General features: G+C 40.7%; 3 protein-coding genes across 3 annotated transcripts; 2 read left to right on the forward strand and 1 right to left on the reverse strand.

Moving 5' to 3' along the window:
• Positions 1 to 3,450: 3,450 nt before the first annotated feature.
• LOC137046338 (vitelline membrane outer layer protein 1 homolog) lies at positions 3,451 to 6,347 on the reverse strand. Its single transcript, XM_067423502.1, has 5 exons — positions 6,123 to 6,347; positions 5,797 to 5,915; positions 5,568 to 5,681; positions 3,763 to 3,941; positions 3,451 to 3,692 (listed from the first exon to the last, which is right to left on the reverse strand). Exons 1-4 carry the CDS (start codon positions 6,294 to 6,296, stop codon positions 3,764 to 3,766), a joined length of 585 nt encoding a protein of 194 aa, XP_067279603.1. The 5' UTR covers positions 6,297 to 6,347; the 3' UTR covers positions 3,451 to 3,692; position 3,763.
• A 5,341-nt stretch (positions 6,348 to 11,688) lies between these two features.
• LOC137046116 (vitelline membrane outer layer protein 1-like) lies at positions 11,689 to 15,258 on the forward strand. The gene is made up of 5 exons (XM_067423193.1): positions 11,689 to 11,891; positions 12,116 to 12,228; positions 12,342 to 12,452; positions 14,783 to 14,964; positions 15,037 to 15,258. Exons 1-4 carry the CDS (start codon positions 11,715 to 11,717, stop codon positions 14,961 to 14,963), a joined length of 582 nt encoding a protein of 193 aa, XP_067279294.1. The 5' UTR covers positions 11,689 to 11,714; the 3' UTR covers position 14,964; positions 15,037 to 15,258.
• A 3,717-nt stretch (positions 15,259 to 18,975) lies between these two features.
• Positions 18,976 to 20,791, forward strand: LOC137046115 (vitelline membrane outer layer protein 1-like). Its single transcript, XM_067423192.1, has 5 exons — positions 18,976 to 19,246; positions 19,468 to 19,580; positions 19,680 to 19,790; positions 20,315 to 20,496; positions 20,567 to 20,791. The coding sequence occupies exons 1-4, from the start codon at positions 19,040 to 19,042 to the stop codon at positions 20,493 to 20,495; spliced, it is 612 nt and encodes a 203-aa protein (XP_067279293.1). The 5' UTR covers positions 18,976 to 19,039; the 3' UTR covers position 20,496; positions 20,567 to 20,791.
• The last annotated feature ends 429 nt before the right edge of the window (positions 20,792 to 21,220 follow it).

Below are 21,220 nucleotides of genomic sequence, written 5' to 3' on the forward strand. Positions count from 1 at the left end.
CTCTAAACTCGGCCTCGACTCGGATTCAACCCTCTCTGAACTCAATTTTGAATCTGACTCAACCCTCTCTGAACTCGGTCTCGACTCGGACTCGACCCTCTCTGAACTCGGTCTCGACTCGGATTCAACCCTCTCTGAACTCGGTCTTGACTCTGACTCAATCCTCTCTGAACTCGGTCTCGACTCAAACTCGACCATCTCTGAACTCAATCTTGACTCTGACTCAACCCTCTCTGAACTCGGTCTCGACTCAAACTCGACCCTCTCTGAAATCAATCTCGACTCGGATTCAGCCCTCTCTGAACTCGGTCTTGACTCCGACTCAACCCTCTCTGAACTCGGTCTGGACCCTCTCTGAACTCGGTCTAGACTCAAACTCAACCCTCTCTGAACTCGGTCTCAACTCAAACTCGACCCTTTCTGAACTCAATCTTGACTCTGACTCACCCCTCTCTGAACTCGGTCTCGACTCAAACTCGACCCTCTCTGAACTCAATCTTGACTCTGACTCAACCCTCTCTAAACTTGGTCGTGACTCTGACTCAACCCTCTCTGAACTCGGTCTTGACTCGGACTCAACCCTTTCTGAACTCGGTCTTGACTCTGACTCAACCCTCTCTGAACTCGGTCTCGACTCGGAGTCGACCCTCTCTGAACTCGGTCTCGACTCGGATTCAACCCTCTCTGAACTCGGTCTCGACTCGGACTCGACCCTCTTTGAACTCGGTCTTGACTCTGACTCAGCCCTCTGTGAACTCAATCTTGACTCTGACTCAACCCTCTCTGAACTCGGTCTCAACTCAAACTCGACCCTTTCTGAACTCAATCTTGACTCTGACTCAACCCTCTCTGAACTCGGTCTCGACTCAAACTCAACCCTCTCTGAACTCGGTCTTGACTCTGACTCAACCCTCTCTGAACTCGGTCTCGACTCAAACTCGACCCTCTCTGAACTCAATCTTGACTTTGACTCAACCCTCTCTGAACTCGGTCTTGACTCTGACTCGACCCTCTCTGAACTCGGTCTCAACTCAAACTCGACCCTTTCTGAACTCAATCTTGACTCTGACTCAACCCTCTCTGAACTCGGTCTCGACTCAAACTCGACCCTCTCTGAACTCAATCTTGACTCTGACTCAATCCTCTCTGAACTCGGGCTTGACTCTGACTCAACCCTCTCTGAACTCGGTCTTGACTCTGACTCAACCCTCTCTGAACTCGGTCTCGACTCGGACTCGACCCTCTCTGAACTCGGTCTCGACTCAGATTCGAACCTCTCTGAACTCAGTCTTGACTCTGACTCAACCCTCTCTGAACTCGGTCGTGACTCGGACTCGACCCTCTCTGAACTCGGTCTTGACTCGGACTCAACCCTTTCTGAACTCGGTCTTGACTCGGACTCGACCCTCTCTGAACTCGGTCTTGACTCTGACTCAACACTCTCTGAACTCGGCCCTTTCTGAACTCGACCCTCTCTGAACTCGACTCTCTCTGAACTCTGTCTCGTCTCAAACTTGACCCTCTCTGAACCCGGTCTTGACTCGGACTCAGCCCTCTCTGAACTCAATCTTGACTCGGACTCAGCCCTCTCTGAGCTCAATCTTGACTCGGACTCAACCCTCTCTGAACTCGGTCTCGACTCGGACTCAGCACTCTCTGAACTCAATCTTGACTCTGACTCAACCCTCTCTGAACTCGGTCTCGACTCAAACTCGACCCTCTCTGAACTCGGTCTCGACTCAAACTCGACCCTCTCTGAACTCAATCTTGACTCTGACTCAACCCTCTCTGAACTCGGTCTCGACTCAAACTCGACCCTCTCTGAACTTGGTCTTGACTCTGACTCAACCCTCTCTGAACTCGGTCTCGATTCAAACTCTACCCTCTCTGAACTCGGTCTCAACCCTCTCTGAACTCAATTTTGACTCTGACTCAGCCCTCTCTGAGCTCAATCTTGACTCAGACTCAACCCTCTCTGAACTCGGTCTCGACTCAAACTCGACCCTCAATGAAATCGGTCTTGACTCAAACTCAAACCTCTCTAAACTCGGTCTTGACTCTGACTCGACTCTCTCTGAACTCAATCTTGACTCTGACTCAACCCTCTCTGAACTCGGTCTCGACTCGGACTCAGCCCTCTCTGATCTCGGTCTCAACTCAACCGAGGGTTGCATACGAGTTACATTTATAAATTTACGGCTGATCGTATGATTAGTTTTGATTTAATTTAGATCTTTGATTTCTGTGAGTATCTCTACTTTTCACTTTCTTCGTTCATCAAGGGACCCGATATTGCTCAGAGACATGTTCGTGAATTACATTTGCTCATGGCCGCAGACTGGCCAGTTCTGATATCAGTCAGAGGATTACAGAGTGAATATTTTACCTTTAAATGGTTGCACCTGCTTACTCATCCTAAAGCGTAATGGGAATAACCACATGAACTGCAACTTGCTAATACAGTGCTAGTCAGAAGTCAGATTATGCCTACTGATGTGCTCCATGCTTCAGTCATTGAGTCCTACGGTTTGATCTATCCTGGCACCAAACCTGTGGTAATAAAAGACACCGATTGATCCATACTAAAAGAAGCAGCCTTAGAATAATACAAGATAAATGAAAGTTAATGTTTATTTTAGCCAGGCAAAAACAAAAATAAAGAAATTAAAAGACAATTATACACAACTAGTCAGCATACAATAACTTGATTATAAAATAGTGTAAACAGTTTCAAAGAGTCATCATTTACCTGGCTATAGAGACACACCATAACAGTGTGGGAAGTTCTGGATACAGATGCTTCCCTGATTGGTTTGCCCCTTCTCCTTAAATACTTAACCAGAACATTTAGCACCCAAACATTTATGCAGCTTTTGGTACTTTTCTCGTCCCCAAATGGTCCCACCTATCCTTGGGGGCTGACAGCAAATGTTTATCAAACGATCTTTGAGCATTTCCTACACCAGAGGAACAAACCCAGTTGTCTCTTTATGACCTGTTTTACTGGTGCAGGAATGTAACCTGTCCGACTGATGTGAGAATTAAACCTGGTTACCAATCACACCAAAAGTATTTATTTTGACCATACAAAAAAACCCCCGCTTGTGGCAGTATCTGTGAGATTTTCATGTTTGTGTGGCCCTGAGACAGAGGGTCATAACTCAGCAGGAGTGAGGAAATCGGATTGGACCAGGTGGAATCTTGTACTCAGATAAGTGTCTTACTGCAGCGTTGATCCCTTGAGTTTGTTCTCAGGTGAAATCCATTCTTACAGGGGTTTATGTAAACATTGGAGCTGGTGATGTCACCAACATTACACACTAGCTAAAGTTAGTGATTTGTTACCACCCCTTTAATAATGCAATACAAGTCACTTTAGATTGAAGCATCTGCCACATGCACTAATGTAGTGAACAATCCGATGTAAAGCAAAAGAATGACACTACCAGGTTCTGTTTAGAAAGACTTTAATGCTAATATTTGGCACCAGTTGACTGACAGCAGAAGTTCAGGAGTCTTTAGAAGAACAAGTTCGACTCTAACAGGCGGGATGTACAGTAAATAACCTGATCGTCCAGTTAGGCTTTGTGAAAATGACCAGCTGAATGAGCATTAGATTTACTGTTGAAAGACATGGGTCATGTTCTCTTATAATATGATGATCAATTCTTCTTGCTGTCGTCCTAATACACCTGAAAAAGAAAACAGATTTAGTTGATCTGCAGTGTGTCAGTCCAAGTGTTTGATTCAGATTCACATCACCTTAATTACAGCAGTACATGAGAGCATCATTGAGAGCGGTGTCATCTCCTAACTGTTTTCTTTCTACCTTCGTGCTGAGGCCACAGATTCGTCTTGCCCCACATGTTCCGCTCCACTCGCCCCAATCACCCCAGGATGTGCCGTCACCCTCCAGCACCGTACCGTCAGTGCATTTGAACCTGAGGGAAGAAAAAAAAGACCAAACAAACAAAACAAAAATCTCTAATTGTGCTGTTGGGTAGAATGTCAGTCAGACACGTGGTTGCCAGCAGTTTTTGAAAAGTCTTTCCCTTTAATGGCACTTCTGTTCAACTGCTAGATGGCGGATGACTTTCAGCTTACTGATACTATACACCAGTGGTTCCCAAACCTGTCCTGGAGGACCCCCAGCACTGCACATTTTGTATGTCTCCCTCATTAGACATGCCCAGTTCAGGTCTTAACATCACTACTAATGAGGGAAACATGCAAAATGTGAAGTGCTGGGGGTCCTCCAGGACAGGTTTGGGAACCACTGCTATACACCATCCCCTTTAAGACCAAGTGCTTCATATACTGCACGCGAGCTCGCAAGGCTGGGTGCATTGGTGAAACCTTAGACACGTTAATGATACAGATGTTGCATTAACCTTGTAAGAGTATTTGCCCAACACAACGTTCTTTGTCGATCAACCTCAGAAAGCTAACGTGCTACAAAGCCATGTCCTACAGTGCATTATATTAATGTACAGATGTTGCTCCAAGCCATGCTAAAATAATTGGGATGCTACATAATCATAATTGTGAATGTCAGAGATTTACAGACAACCACTTCTGTTTGAATCCATTTATGGTCAGAATGGAAAGGTTATAATTAGCATCTTATTTGTACCATTTTCTCACACACACACTTGAAACCAAGTGCCCAACTTTAATAAAGTTTTTGGATGAAACTCGGAGCCCTTACCGGAGTCTCCACAACAGTTCTTGTAACACGCGTTCATCTTGGCACAGTTAATTTCACATTCAGAAGGCTCTAAAACTACCAAACCATTCAGGTCTCAAATCAAGTCAATTCTTCTAGATCCCTAGCAGAGATTTAACTAAACACTTTACCACTCATAAAACACAGACCTGAACGACACTGTAGTGCAATGATCCTCAAATCTGGCCCACAAGAGCCACTTTCCTGCAGAGTTTAGCTCGAAGCCCAATCAAACACCTGAAGACGCTAATCAATGTCTTCAGAATCAGTAGAAGATCATGGGTGGGTGCGTTTGATCAGGGTTGGAGCCAAACTCTGCAGCACATTGGCCCTTTAGGGCAAGATTTGAGGAACCCTGCTCTATAATTGACTGCAGTTCATGTCACACAACCCACATTTACATTACACTATTATTCCTAAGGTTCTCTTTGAATGGATGGTAACGAATTGAAAGACAAACATTGATAATGAGCCACAGTTTAACCCTCACGTATTTGTATCACTGTGTGAGGAGCTCTGAAACAGCAAAAAATAAAAATAAAAATAAAAAATAAGTTCACAGGTAGCAATAGTCAATGGGATATTTAAAATGGCAATTGATTTCTGCATTTAAAATTTCAAAATCTGCTATGTTTGGAGCAAAAGTGCCAATTCAAAAATGTGAGTTTACGTTTGCTATTCCTACATTATAGTTAAATTAAAACATTTTAAAAAAACACCTGCGGCTCAGAATGATTTTAAATATTCAAAAACAAATATCATAAAATAAATTGCCATTTTACATTTCAAATTGAGTTGCTACCCAGAAGCTTGGACTTAAAAAGAGGAAAAACATGCTCACCTGACGTTGTTTACGGCCGTGTCATCTCCACTTCTTTGGTAAGGTTCGACTCTCAGCTGAAAAGCGGTCAAATATCCAGAAGGACAAAATTTATCACGTGTCCAATCACCCCAGCTGAAGAAGAGACAGGTTTCACAATCAAATCAGTTTTCTAAACTAAAAGATCCTCAGTTTACTTCTCTAGTTTAAAACACAAATGCAAGAATTGCTAATAATCAAAAGTCATTACAATCCTGAGTGGGACTCAGTTGGGAACAGGTCACGTAAAACTCCTTTGGACCGATCGGCACAGAGAAGACGAATCCCATTGAGCGCTGTATCATCACCATCCCCAACAGGTTGTTCCACCTTAAAACAACATTGAAACCAGCTTTCATTTGAAAGAGAGTTAACACCAACCCAAAGTATAATTTATCATCCTACTCTTTAGTATTACATACACTTTAAAAACCAGGTGCAGTTTCCTGGAGATATAACTAACAACAACTCAGTTTTGAACCTTTGAAGCACTAAAATACCCCTCTATTAGCAAAATAGAGTCAATGCCCAACTTACCCTCAGATTAAACCCTATGGCATACGTTCCATCAGGACACAGATTTGTAGATCTCCAATCCCCCCAGGGTCCTCCATTCAGCACTAACAACCAAGAGCTGAAGTCTCTGGTCTGAACGCCCACATGCTGCCCAATAATGGCAAGCAGTGAAAGCATAATGGAAAAGTGATGCATTGCTAAAGCTCTGGTCTGAAGTCTGTTCTTCGTATGTCGCTTGAGATCAAATGACGCATTCAAGATGATATAATCGAGCTAATCATGATCTGGCTAATTAGGTTCTTCAAACACACCTGTTGTTGATGATTAGTAGCGCTGGATTGAGTTATCTCAGATAATTGCGCGGTCATGCGTTATGGCAAGTGGGTTTGACTTTTATTCATTCCCATGAAATGATTTTGATATCAAAAATTCAGTTTTCACTAAGCTAGTTAAAATGCTAATTCTTGATGTCACTGGTCAAATATCACTCCCATTCAAAAAATTTTTTTATTTTTTTATTTAACCTTTATTTAACCAGGAGAGTCCCATTGAGATTAAGAACCTCTTTTTCAAGGGAGTCCTGGCCAAGAGGCAGCAAAGTTATACAATTAAAAACAGTCACAACGTACATACAACATTAAAATAACAGCTTATGAGAAATTGAATGGTTGATATCAATATAATTTCAGATGTCTAAAATGGCTTTCTTACTAGTAGCCTAACAAGCACATGCATGATAAAATGCTAAATTTTAGGCCTACTAGTAGAAATTAAATTATATTAATATCAACAATTGAATTTGAAAGGCAGCCTATAGTGATTTCACTAGTGCAAATAAAATTTTTCTTTGTGTGCTTCAATGTTTATTTAATTATATTTATTTTGTATTTTAATAATATCATAATTTACTTTGTTGATTATGTCAGAGCCACCACAGGACCCACAAGAACATGCAAGACTTAGAGAAACTGGTTCATGCTTTCATCATCAGTAGGGTGGACTATTGTAATGGCCTTCTCACCGGCCTTCCCAAAAAGACCATTAGACAGCTGCAGCTCATACAGAACGCTGAGCAGAAGCAGAAAATATGACCATATCACACCAGTCCTCAGGTCTTTACACTGGCTTCCAGTTACATCTAGGATCGATTTTAAAGTACTATTACTTGTTTATAAATCACTCAATGATCTAGGACCTCAATACATCGCAGATATGCTGATTAAATACAAACCCAACAGATCACTCAGATCAGCAGGATCAAATCAGTTAGAAATACCAAGAGTTCACTCAAAGCAAGGAGAGTCTGCCTTTAGCGATTATGCCAGCCGCAGCTGAACCGGCTTCCTGAACAGATCAGATGTGCTCCAACAGTCGCCACATTCAAATCCAGACTCAAAACACATCTGTTCAGCTGAGCATTTACTGAATGAGCTCTGAGCACTGTACGTCCGACTGATCGCACCTTATCTATAAATCATCTTTTTAATTCTTTTTATAACTGTTTTAGTTTACCTTTGTTCTTTTCTTTGGTTATCATCATTTTATTATTTTTAATTCTCTTTACATTGTATTCTTTTTCTTATGCATTTGTTATCCCTATTTTAATTCCTTTCTATGTAAAGCACTTTGAATTGCCATTGTGTATGAAATGTGCTATATAAATAAATTTGCCTTGCCTTGCCTTGCCTAGCTAAAGGGGTCAATTTGATTCGCAATAGAAGATTAGTAAAGCTTGGAAGCTTTGTGAAGCAGTGTTTTGAAATCGCCATCACTACTTTGAGGGTCAAGGGAGCTACGAGAGAGCTACGAGGCGTCTAGCATTATCATGAGAGCGGTGTGAGAGTGGTTGTGTTTGGTTTTTGTTATTCTTTGTCTGAGCGCCATCGGTTTCTGGTCAAAAAAAGCCCTTCTACTTGCCTCGTGAGTTTTCTTCTGTTGTGCTGATGGTTACATATATTACCCCGGACGCCGCTACTCCGGCTGCTCTGCAGCAACTTGTGTATAATATCACAGAGGAAGAAAACAACAATCCCGACGCTGCCATGTTTGTGCTGGGAGATTTCAACCATGTCTCCTGGGCCCCCTGGGGTGAGTCCGACCACAACATTATTTTTCTTATACCAAAATATGGACAGAAACTTAAAGTGGCGAAACCAACGGTCAAACTTTTTAGGAAATGGTCCCCACAAGCCATAGACACATTACAGCACTGCTTAGACTCCACGGTATGGAGTAACTTCTGGTCTGATGGTCAGGATATTAACACCTTCACTGATACAGTCACATCCTATGTTCAATTCTGTGAGAGTGTTTGTATTCCTACAAGAGCTGTTCATGTTTTTAATAACAGTAAGCCCTGGTTATGTTATTCCCAGATAACAACCGCTCATCCGGGTACTATGAGTAATCTTGACCGGTACTACTTCTATGCTTAACGCTGACGCCATCTTGTGGCTGTTAAATACTTAAACAGCCATGGGTTACAATGGAAGACTTTAAGGCAGGTTTCCTTTATAAAGTTTTAAATATAGATATTTTTCTGACACAAACGCATCGATTGGAATCAGAAGGCTCTATTAACCCATCGGAGTCGTGTGGAGCGCGTTATTTGACGGACAGCTGCATTTAATGGACTTCAGAAACAGCTCCAACTACTGCTGGATTAACGTTAGCCTGGACTTTTTAAATATAACTCTGATTGTATTTGTCTGACAGAAGAATGTCATAAACACCTATAATGACTTGAGGAGGAGTAAATCATAGGCTTGGTTTCATTTTTGGGTGAACTAACCCTTTCAGCATATGGCAAATCTTCAGCAATAGATAAAGGCTTAAAGGTGAACTATGCAGTAATTTTGCAGTAAAATATCCAAAAACCACTAGGCCAGTGTTATATATTTTGTTCAGCTGAGCACTTACAATATCCCAAATGTTTCCAACTATTTGTAAATTGTGAGAAAATTGCTATTTTAACTAAGGACCGGGACGTGTCAGCATAGCGTCTGAGGAAGTCGCCTGTCAATCGCGTCATATCTGCGCTACCCTGGGTTTTATTTGGCAGAAGAACTTTACTCTTAGCAGTGTGAACATGTCACAGCAGCGCCGAGCGAACGCACAGAGTAACGTCATAACATAATTTTAAACACACTTAAATGTATCTAATATGATAAACAGAGCTGCCTTACCTTATACTCATGAATGGAAAAGCGGAAATATTGCGGGCGCCCGGCGACTGTGTCCCGTCCCGTCATAATAAAAGTCCCTGTGCTCGCGAGCCATGTGTGTGGGTAACAATCGCTCCAGCGGCCGTGCTCAGCTCCACAACACTCGCTCCTGCTCTGCTTCTCTACAGTAACATTAATAACCGCATGAACGTGATTTCTGCCCGAGTCCTATTTTCCACCGGCTGTGAGGTGAAGACCGCATGTCCCAAGATGCTGCGCTCACACCTGGCGTCATCAAACTACGCCTTTGTTTAGAATAGGCGCCCTCCAGTGGACGGAAAGTTGCATAGTGCACCTTTAAGGCAGTTTGGAACTTTTTTTCTTTGCGTAAGAGCTAATAAAATATTTAATCTCAAAACAATATTTTGTGTCTAATTTATTTGAGACTAGTAGCCGTGTAATAAGCGGGATAATGTCCACCCAGCCAGTTGTTATCTCAGAATAAACCCCTTCAGAGTGACGCTCCGCTTCGCGTCGGGGTCCTGATCACTCTGAAGGGGTTTATTCTGTGATAACAACCGGATGGGTGTACATTATCACTTACATAATCCGAAGCACTCAAATATTATTGAAGAAATGTAAAGTTAAAAAAACACGCTGTACAGGACTAGGAGGACTATCATATAATACAAAGAGCCTGTATCTCACCCAGTATATTGGCCTGATTTCAGTTACATTTCCATTTAAGGGTTATGTAGTTTTTATTTATTGATTTTTATTTTTTTAGATTTTTATTGTATTAACAACTCAGCTGTATGTGGATACCTTTTTTTGGGTAGAAATGCATATTGCATTTTTTGTTGCAAAAAAAAAACTCCCATAGCCCATAGCTACTGTAGTTGTAGCTAATTGTAATATATAAATTCATTTAAATCTTTGAACATTTGTATGATTTCCAAGTGACTTGCTTGATATAAAGCAGTGACTTGACTTGATTGTCACAACAAATGATTTGGACTTGCTTGAGACTTAAAGGTTAAGACTTGAGACTTGCTTGTGAATTAAACATGTGTGACTTAAAAAAATCATACAGGACTGGAAAAACATGAGGGCGAGTAAGTTATGACAGAATTTTCTTTTTTGGTGAACTATCCCTTTACCATCTGAAACACTGACAAGTAGCAAGAATGCTCCACTGTATCTACTTTGACTGTGTGTAGTTTCCAAACTAAAGGTTTTCTTTAAAGACATTAAAGAAAAGTTACAAAGGCTTTGGTCATTTTTTTACCAAATAAATATTACATTTAAGAAAGAAATTTTTTATTAATTGTTATGAAAATGTATTGTTTGAATGACAAATGTTATAAATGCAGATGATACAATGTGTTTCTATGTGGTTTTATCATCACTATAACAATTTATTGCATTACTATTGCATTTTAGTCCCAGTTTCTAGTAAATGGAAATGGACTGCATTTATATAGCGCTTTTATCCAAAGCACTTTACATTTTTGCCTCACATTCACCCATTCATACACCGATGGCGATGTCAGCCATGTAAGGCGCCATCCAGCTCGTCATGAGCAGCTGGGGTTAGGTGTCTTGCTCATGGACACTTCGACACTTGGTCAGGTGGAACCGGGGATCGAACCACCAACCTTCTGGTTTGTAGACAACCTACATGAACCACTGACCCACTGCCGCAGTAGATTTCTAGTAACGATTAAAACCATTTAAAAATTAAACCCCTGATTAAAACGTTTTCGTTGAATTAATCATAAAACAGGTTGAGTAAACATACATTTTAAAGTTGAAGTCAAGTTTGAGCCAACTTAAAATTATTAATTCAATTAACTTTAAAAATAATTGAGCAAATGTACATTTTAATATTGAAGTCAAGTTTGAGCCGGTTAAAAAATGGTAATTCAGGTAACAATTACTAGAACGAAATTGAGTGAACGTAAAAAATCTGTGGAACTAGTTACTAAATAATAATTAGTTGAAAGCACTTGACATTTTTTACAGTGTAGTAAGAATTAAATTGTAGAGCTCTCTAATTGAATCCTTACTAGTAAAAATGTAATTACGACGAGTAACCCTGGAAACAATTTAAGCTAAAACGGCTTGCCATATTGATATCAACAATTGAATTTGAATGGCAGCCTATGATGACATTTCACTAGTGAAAATACAATGACAGTCAACAATTAGCATTTTAACTAGTGAAAATTGAGTTGTTGATAGGCCTATCAAGAATTCATATCTTGCCATAACGGATGAACGCGCAATTATCTGAGATAACTCAATCCAGCGCTACTAATCATCAACAGCAGGTGTGTTTGAAGAACCTAATTAGCCAGATCATGATTAGCTCGATTATATCTTCTTGGATGTGTCATTTAATCTCAAGCGACATACGAAGAACAGACTCCAGACCAGAGCTCCAGCAATGCATCACTTCTTTTCCATTGTGCTTTCAGTGCTCGCCATTATTGGGCAGCATGTGGGCGTTCAGGCCAGAGACTACAGATCAGAGATGACTGTGCCAAATGGCGGGCCCTGGGGGAATTGGAGGACTTTAAATCTGTGTCCCGATGGCATGTACGCCGTAGGGTTTAGTCTGAGGGTAAGTTGGGCATTGACTCTGTTTTGCTAATATGGGGGTGTTTTAGTGTTTCAAAAGGGCAAAACTGTGGAGTTTTATTTAATTATCTCCAGGAAACTGCTTTTTTTTAAATTATTATTTTTAGTGTCAGTAATCTTAAAGGGCATGCTGATAAATGTTATTTACTAGGTTAGAGTTAGCTCCCTTTCAAATGAAAGATTGTCTCAATGTTGTTGTTTTTTAAGGTGGAAAGGCCTGGTGGTGACGATACAGCGCTCAATGGGATTCGTCTTCTCTGTGCTGATTGGTCCAAAGGAGTTTTACGTGACATGATCCCAATCGAGTCCCACTCAGGATTGTAATGGACTCTAATTATTAACAATTCTTGGTTGTTTTAAGCTAAAGTAAATGGAGTTTATTTTTATATATATATTTATTTGATCAAGAAATGTGTCCTTGTCTGTTCTTCAGCTGGGGTGATTGGACAAATGTTAAAGTGTGTCCTTCTGGATATTTGACCGCTTTCCAGCTGAGAGTTGAAGGTCGCCAATTAGGAGATGACACGGCTGCAAACAACGTCAGGTGAGCATGAGGAAGCGTATGGGTAGCAATATTCAGTTTGACATGTAATATGCGACCTGACAATGCAATATGTAAAATGGTGATTTATTTAATTAAATATTGGAAAAAGTATATGCAACATTTGAAGTTGATTAATTCTGAGCCAAATAGTTTGGTAATTTGTTTTAATTTAGGAATGGCAAATGTATGTTATATTTTAAGTAGCATTTCTGCTCCAACCTTTGCCCATTTGTATGGCAAATTTAAATACAGAAATGCATTGCCATTTTACAGATTACATTTTAAACTGAATATTGCTACCCATTAACCCATTCTTTATTTTATTAGATTCACTAGGCTGTATTTCTCAACTTAAAGAGGGGCTGAAACACCCAGTTTCAGTCAATCTTGAGTACCTATAGAGTAGTATTGCATCCTTCATATCTCCGAAAAGTCAGAGGGGGAATGCCGCTGTGAACTTGTGTGTGGATTGTGCAAATCTGATGCCTATCCTAAAAGTTTGAATGGAGGATGGAGTTTTTTTTCCTTCCCTTAACGTACTAATGTTAAATGTCGACAGGATTAACAAACGCCTACGTTGGCTTCAACGAACTGAAAAAAACATGAGGTTTTAGATTGACGCAAATGATTACATATGAGGCAGTGTATAGACTAAAAGGACTGTCTTAGCTTTATTTATTAGTTTTGTATCGTAGTTTTAGACAAATTGTGCAAATTAAGACCATCTTAAGGATTGTTGCTGTGTTTATAAAATTAATAAAACCGATCATGTTTGAGCGTGACTTTCTGTTATAAGGCTGTATTTCAGCAACTTTTGTCTTTGAATGGCTCCGGTCAGTACCTCAGGTCCAAGGCGTAGATTAGACCCACGACGTGTCAGCAGGCGCGCTAAATATAAGCAGGAGAATCATTGCAAAGTGTTCAGGCTAATGTCTTGTGTTTATTCCACAAGATTTATTGATAAGCTGTTTGAGTTCTAATTATTTTCGACTTTCACTTTCCCTGCTTTAGGGCTGCACGTCTTCAAGTTTTTCATTAACCGTTAACCGAGGCCCTTAGCGGTTAATACTCGGTTAACCATAGTGTGCGTCAGGGTTATTTTTAGTTTATTAATCTGACGACCGCCATCTCCGTAGTGAACGTGCCTATAGAGAGAAATGCACATCATGGATTACATAATCAGAGAGTAGCCTATTTCTTTTCGTTTTAAATTGTTAAAAGACGTTTCAAGCTTGCTTAAGATATTTCATTTTTGTGAGGCGTACGCGGAGTTTCGTTAAATAAGGATGAGATGCGCTCCGGTTCACGAGCAATGCGAGTGGCCGCGAGGGCGCCGTCATGATTAGGGCATGTAGTAAAATATGCAGCCGAGAATGATTCACTCAGCGTTTGACTCGCGTGGCTGAGCCTCTCCCGGCAGAGTTCAAGCATCTGTGGACTCGTTCCTTCAACTCTGGCCATCTTGCTTTCAGTCCGCGATTAAGCTTTCTTTGTTTTCTTCATTACAGTTAAAGTAACCTCTGCTTTTCTCACTTCAAACTTTCTTTCTGCTCCGTTATGCACAGCGCGTGCGGCTCTGCTTCTGCCCTAATGCGACTTATAGTCCAGTGCGACTTATGTTATTTTTCTCTTCATGACGCATTTTTTTGACTGATGCGACTCATACTCCAGAGCGACTTATAGCCTGAAATGCGGTAAGCACTGCATTGCAATACTTGCATTTTGCCCCGTCACTCATTTTTAAAGTGCTCCCACGCTTTCTTTGCCTGCTTAGAAAGCTGGTCATGACTTCTTCTTGTGGATATCACAAATGTCTGGGAGCGCTCTGGCGGTCTCTAGGGGTGCAAACGTATATTACAACTAAATTCAAAGCACGTCATTGACGCCACTTAACCGAGCAAAATGTTTCACTCGGTTACGCAATTTAACGGTTAATCATGGACACCTACCATGCTGTGCATGACCATGCGTCTGAGGCGGCTGCTTATTGCACTGGGACTGCAGGCTTGGCTTCAATTTTAATTAAATTATTCTCTAATCGGTTGCATATTATGTCATATATATCCAGTGACTGCTGTACTGTATTTCACCTGTTTTGTTGTAAATGTGGGTCATGTGGCATAAACTGAAGTCCATTATAAACGCTAGAGCTTGTCATTCTGGTTTTGTAAGTTGTTTTTTTTGTTTTGTTTTTTTTGTGTAACTGATTGTATAGTCTGGAAATATTAAATCAGACTCAGTCGTGTTGTGATCATGTGACTGACATCCTATCCAACAGCACAATTAGATATTGGATCATTGTCACATCTGGACTTTTTTTTCTTCTCTAGGTTCAGATGCTCTGATGGTGCTGCGCTGGAGGGTGACGGCACATCCTGGGGTGATTGGGGAAAGTGGAGCCCAACGTGTTGGGGAAGAGGAATCTGCGGCATCATGACGAAGGTAGAAGACAGACAGGGAGATGGAGATGACACCGCTCTCAATGACGTTCGCATGTACTGCTGTGATTAAGGTGATGTGAATCTCAATCAAACACTTGGACTGACACACACTGCAGATCAACTAAATCTGTTTTCTCTTTCAGGTGTATGACGACAACTGCAAGAAGATCAAATTAATTGTAATTATCATACTATAAGCTAACATGAACCATGTTCTTCAACAGTAACTCTAATGCTCAGTCAGCCGATCGTTATCACAACTGACTTTCAGGACATTTCCTGTACATCCTGCCTATTATTGGAGTAAAGTCCTGAATTTCTGCTGTTAGTCAAAACTGGTGCCAAACATCAGGAATAAAGACTTTCTAAACTGGCCTTGTTGTCGTTTCATTGTTTTGCACATCACTTGTTCATTAGTAGAGCAGATGGTTTGATCTAAAGTAATTGTCTTATCCGTTCATCGTGCATTGCCTGGGAATGACCAGTACTGCATAAACACGGATCTTGACAACTCTAAACTTTCGAGACACAACTAAAGTCTTTCCTTTATTTATTTTTAGCTAAAATGGTACAATGCAGATCCTGCATATGGTGCCACAATTTCAAGCATTATACACGAAGTTAGCTGGCAAGCCGGACCAACATCAAGATGTTTGGTCTGGAAACTCACCATTGACAGCTCAATCTGAGGGGCGGATAAACGGTCGTCTTTCAAACTCCCTCTGCACGCGATAGGATAGTGCTACACCAACCAGAGCAACGAAGGTGAAACAGAGCTGGCTGACAGATTAAACATTCACCGAATCCGGTCGGCTAAACTCCGAACACATCTTCCCTTCTTAAGAATGACTTCAGTGCCGTTCTTTTCTCAGAGAAAAGCTTAACTCCAAGTCTTCCAGAGTCGCGGTCAAAGCTGATTCGAAAGACCGCCGCCGTTCGCCAGTTTCTGTGTTTACTAGAAGCACGCAAACGCAACTTGGCCGTCGTCATTATGGCCCCGCCCACTGACTCTATACGCGATGTGATTGGCCTGGCAAGAGTTAGGCGAATACCGCTCAGAAGGGTATTGAGAGTTGCTAGACGACACTTGCGAGCAGATTAAATTTGCTGCCGCTAGGGTGCGTCTAGATTTCTAGGCTACTGTTAAGTGTTAAAAACAACCCAATTTGGGTTATCTAGAACAAACGCATGTTGGGTTTTGTTTAACCCAGCATTTTTAAATACTAGTCTTTAATTCATGTAATGTCTGGATAAACCTAAAACGACTTTATAATAACACAACCACTGGTTTCAATATTCTACAGTAGGGCTGTCCTCGACTAAGGATTTAGAAATCGTCAGTCGGCCAGATGTGTAATGCGCAGTCGGCACGGATCTGGTCCATTATCATTTAACTGATGCCGACAGTGAGCCAACAGTGGCGCATTTCAGCCGGAATCGGCCCAACTGTGCTTGCTTTCTGGGCGTAAGACGGTGTGTAACTCTGTTTGTTTGTCCGAGTTAGCGACAGTAACTAAGGGGGGCCGATTTGATTCGCAATAGAAGATTAGTGAAGCGGTGTTTGCTAAGAAGCGTCTAGCATTATCATGAGAGCGTTGTAAGTTGATGTGTTTGGTTTTTGTTATTGTTTTTCATTTTTGCTTTTACTTTGAATTTGGTTGTCTGACATTTTAACATCAGTTGTCAGACCGACAGTGTAGTTATTTTGTATGGGACCAGATTCCCGCCAATTGCGGTCACGCATAAAATACTGAACAATACCAAAGCTGGGTTCTGGGAATATGCAGGACAACAAACAAACAAACAAAACAGAGAGTAGCACCGAGTCGCCATTGAGCAGAGCCATCTACAATAGAAATAACTTACAAATAAGTTAATGTATATTGTTATAAACACATTATTTGGGACGTGCACATGTGACTTACTCCCACCTCTGCTTGTGTCTTATATCTTTCCACAAACTCTTGTTGGGCTGTGACACTCGTGGTGGCTCTGACAAAAAAAATTAACAAAGCAATTATGAAATATATTATTAAAATACGAAAATACATATTGTAATAAGTGATAGAAACATCTAACATGGACACTACTAACACATGTAATTTGTCTGCTAATTTTTGCCAGCCAAATTTTGTTGGTCCTGCATACCTTTACTCTGTCCTCCTCTTGTCAGGGTCTGCTGTTAGTGTTTGTATGTTCATTTATATGGTTTATGAGGACAAAAATGTATATAATGACATGGGTATTACAACGTAAACATGATTTATGACGATATCTGTGTCCTAGCACTAAAACATACTAAATGGTGTTTTTTGAAATTCAAAAAATGCCAGAAGTTTTCTGTGATGGGTAGGGTTAGTGAAGGGGGATATATTAAACAGTTTGTACATTAGAAAAACCATTATGCCTCTGGAGAGTAACCATACACCACCTATCCAAGTGTGTGTGTGTGTGTGAAAGAGATTGTGTGTAAGTGTGAGAGAGTGCAATCGTGAGTTTTGTTTCTCCCCCTGCCGTTCCCACACGAGGTTGCAATTCTTAAATGTGATCTAACAAAGGTAAAGAAAAAATATTAACCACATATGCTGTTTATATTACTTGTAATTGAAGTAAACATCTGTTGAGTATTTTAACATAAAATTTTTGATTGTGTTGAATTAAAAGCCCAAAAATGCAGCGGGTCCACCAGACCCACGAACACTGGCTGAGTAACAAAAATATGAACACCACACAAGGGTTAAATCATTAACTAAATGTTGAATCGTTTCACTAGTTAAAATGCTGTATTTGCACAAGTGAAATGTCACCAATAGGCTGCCGTTCAAATTGTTGATATCAATATAATTTAATTGCTAGGGGGAGAAAAATACTTTTAGATATGATTGTTACTAGTAAGAAAGACATTTTAGATATCTGAAATGATATTGATATCAACAATTGAATTTAAATGGCAGCCTATGGTGACATTTCACTAGTGAAAATACAATAACAGATATCAATAATCAGCATTTTAACTTTAGTGAAAATATGATGTCAAGAACTCATATCCTGTGAATGAACAGACCTTTTTCACAAAAAACGGAAACATGTCACTGACGCGTAGGCGTTCTTCCGCTTCGCGCTTATACTCGGCTAAATGTATACCAGCAGAGTGTTTTCTCTGAGCCTTTTCAACCTGCCAAAGGTCACCTTTGCTGATGTGGCGAAAATAGTGGACGCAAATTCCTCCACCAAGACCAATAAACTGGACAAAGGCTACAAATTTCGCAGACACCATAAACACCATTAGAGGATGCTGATGTATCACATTTTAAACCACTTAAAACATGTTGTTTTGCAAAGACTAACAATAAAAAGTTTCAATATGGCAAGAAAACTAGCAAATGATGTGTACATTTTATAACACAGCTGTAATGTTTAGACGTTATTTAAACCTTACCTGCGGGTGGGTGTGTCACATAATCATGATCCATATTAACAGCTGCACTGTTGTCATCCGCCTGGGAGGGACCAGCTGACGTTTGTTCACCCTTTCAAAATACAGACTCCCTTTTGAGTGGTACTGTAAAATTGTTCCAAGGGAAAAGGCTTGGGAAAACACCACTTTTAAGGCGACTGATGGTTGTTCCACCGGAGTAATCCTCCTTGGCAAAGTGTCTGCTACAGACGTAAATGCTGCCTTTTCTCACTGAGAAATCCGGCCTTTCTTCTCTTCTAACAGCATGAATCCACACATTTCTTGTTGCTTGATCAGACGGAAATGAGTGAAAAGACAGGTATGGTTGTTTTTGGGTACAACACGAACAACCCGGGACACAACAAAACCCTGTTTTTTTGACTCACCCATTTTTGCATTTCCCGCTAGCTACTACTACGGTAGCAGGAAGTGTCTTTGCACGTCCTTAACTAACTTCCGGTTAAAAATGCGGAAGTGTGAAAAAGCTCTATAAAAGTCAAAACGGCTTGCCATAACACATGACCGCGCAATTATCTGAGAACTCAATCCAGCGCTACTAATCATCAACAACAGGTGTGTTTGAAGAACCTAATTAGCCAGATCATGATTAGCTCGATTATATCATCTTGGATGTGTCATTTGATCTCAAGCGACTTACGAAGAACTGACTTCAGACCAGAGCTTCAGCAATGCATCACTTCTTTTCCATTGTGCTTTCACTGCTCGCCATTATTGGGCAGCATGTGGGTGTTCAGACCTCAGAGAGACGTTCTGAGAGGAGCTTAACCAGACAATACAGCTCAGTGCTGTATGTGACGAATGGAGGGAAATGGGGGACTTGGAGGTATTTTAGTCGGTGTCCCAGTGGCATGTACGCCGTAGGGTTTAGTCTGAGGGTAAGTTGGGCATTGACTCTGCTTTGCTAATATGGGGGTGTTTTAGTGCTGCAAAGGTTCAAAACAGAGGAGTTGTTGTTATTTAATTATCTCCAGGAAACTGTGCCTGAACACTTTTATTTTTTTGTCTTTTAATGCTAAAGGGCATGATGATAAATGTAATCTACTATGGGTTAGGTTAGAGTTCAATCCCTTTCAAATGAAAGATGTTGTTTTTTAAGGTGGAAAGGCCTGGTGGTGATGATACAGCGCTCAATGGGATTCGTCTTCTCTGTGCCGATCGGTCCAAAGGAGTTTTACCTGACATGATCCCAATCGAGTCCCACTCAGGATTGTAATTGACTCAGATTAACAATTCTTGGTTGTTTTAAGCTAAAGTAAATTGAGTGTCTTTTTGATTTGACCATGAAATGTGTCCTTGTCTGTTCTTCAGCTGGGGTGATTGGACAAATGTTAAAGTGTGTCCTTCTGGCTATTTGACCGCTTTCCGGCTGAGAGTTGAATCTCCCCAATTAGGAGACGACACGGCTGCAAACAACATCGGGTGAGCGTGAGGAAGCGTATGGGTAGCAATATTCAGTTTGACATGTAATATCTGCCAATTTATTTCACTAAATGTACTACTACAATATGCAACATTTGAGCGTAGAGTTAATTTGACATTAATCAGAGCCGAAGGTTTGGTAATTTGTCACTTAAACTGTTAACACAGTGATAACAGAAATCTGTGAGGGCTAAACTGTGGATCGTTATCATTGCTTTGGGGGAAAAATGCCTTCAGTGATGTTATGACCGCTAGAGGTCAGCTGTATAAGGGGAAAGGAAGAGTCTCACTACCAGAGAGATTGACAAATTCTGAATCTAATTACCAAAGACACTAGATGTAGATGAATGCCTTTTCCAGTGTCCGTCTTTCAATTCATCACCATCCATTCAAAATAGGGAACCTAAGGAATAAGTGTGTACTGTAAATGTGGGTTATGTGACATAAACTGCAGTCCATTATAAACACGTGTGTCAATCTGGTTTTGTAAAAAAAAATTCTTTTTCTCCCTTATCGCTCTCCAGGTTCAGATGCACTGATGGTACTGAGCTGGAGGGTGACGGCACATCCTGGGGTGATTGGGGAGGCTGGACCCCACCGTGTCCCGAAAGAGCAATCTGCGGCCTCAGCACGAAGGTAGAAGACAAACAGGGAGATGGAGATGACACCGCTCTCAATGACGCTTACATGTTCTGCTGTGATTAAGGTGACGTGAATCTCAATCAAACACTCAGACTGACACACTGCAGATCAACTAAATCTGTTTTCTCTTTCAGGTGTATGATGACAGCAAGAAGATCAAAGTAATTATCATACTATAAACTAACATGAACCATGTCATTAAACGGTAAATCTAATGCACAGTCAGCTTGTCATTATCACAACTGGACTTTCAGGACATTTACTGTACATCCTGCCTATTATTGGAGCAAACACTCCTGAATTTCTGCTGTAAGACAAACCTGGTGCTAAATATCAGGAATAAAGTCTTTCTAAACCATGCCTTGTTTTGCACATCACTTCTACATCAGTAGAGCACGTGGTAGCTGGTCAAGTGACTTAGGTGAAATAATAAACTGGGTGGTGTTACAAAAATTGTACATTGGGTAGTGATCATTTTCCAAAATTAAGTAGAAGCGTAAACAATGAAGTACAGGAAAGTGGAGGTATTAGGATAAATAAGAAGGAAGGAAGACTGACTTATTTCTAGACTAAGATTGGGACATACAGGACTTAATTCAACAATGCATACAATAGGAACTCATCCTACAGGTTTATGTGACTTTTTAGAAACTGTGGACCATATACTTATTAAGAGGATAATGAAAGAATTTCAGAAGAAAGGTGAGAAACAATTAACATTAAAGAACTCAGTAGGGGGTAGATTAATAATATCACTTTTAAATGGAACCAATAAAGTTTATAGATGG

The sequence above is a fragment of the Pseudorasbora parva genome, chromosome 18 (genome assembly GCF_024679245.1).
Source record: "Pseudorasbora parva isolate DD20220531a chromosome 18, ASM2467924v1, whole genome shotgun sequence".
NCBI classification, from domain to species: domain Eukaryota; kingdom Metazoa; phylum Chordata; class Actinopteri; order Cypriniformes; family Gobionidae; genus Pseudorasbora; species Pseudorasbora parva.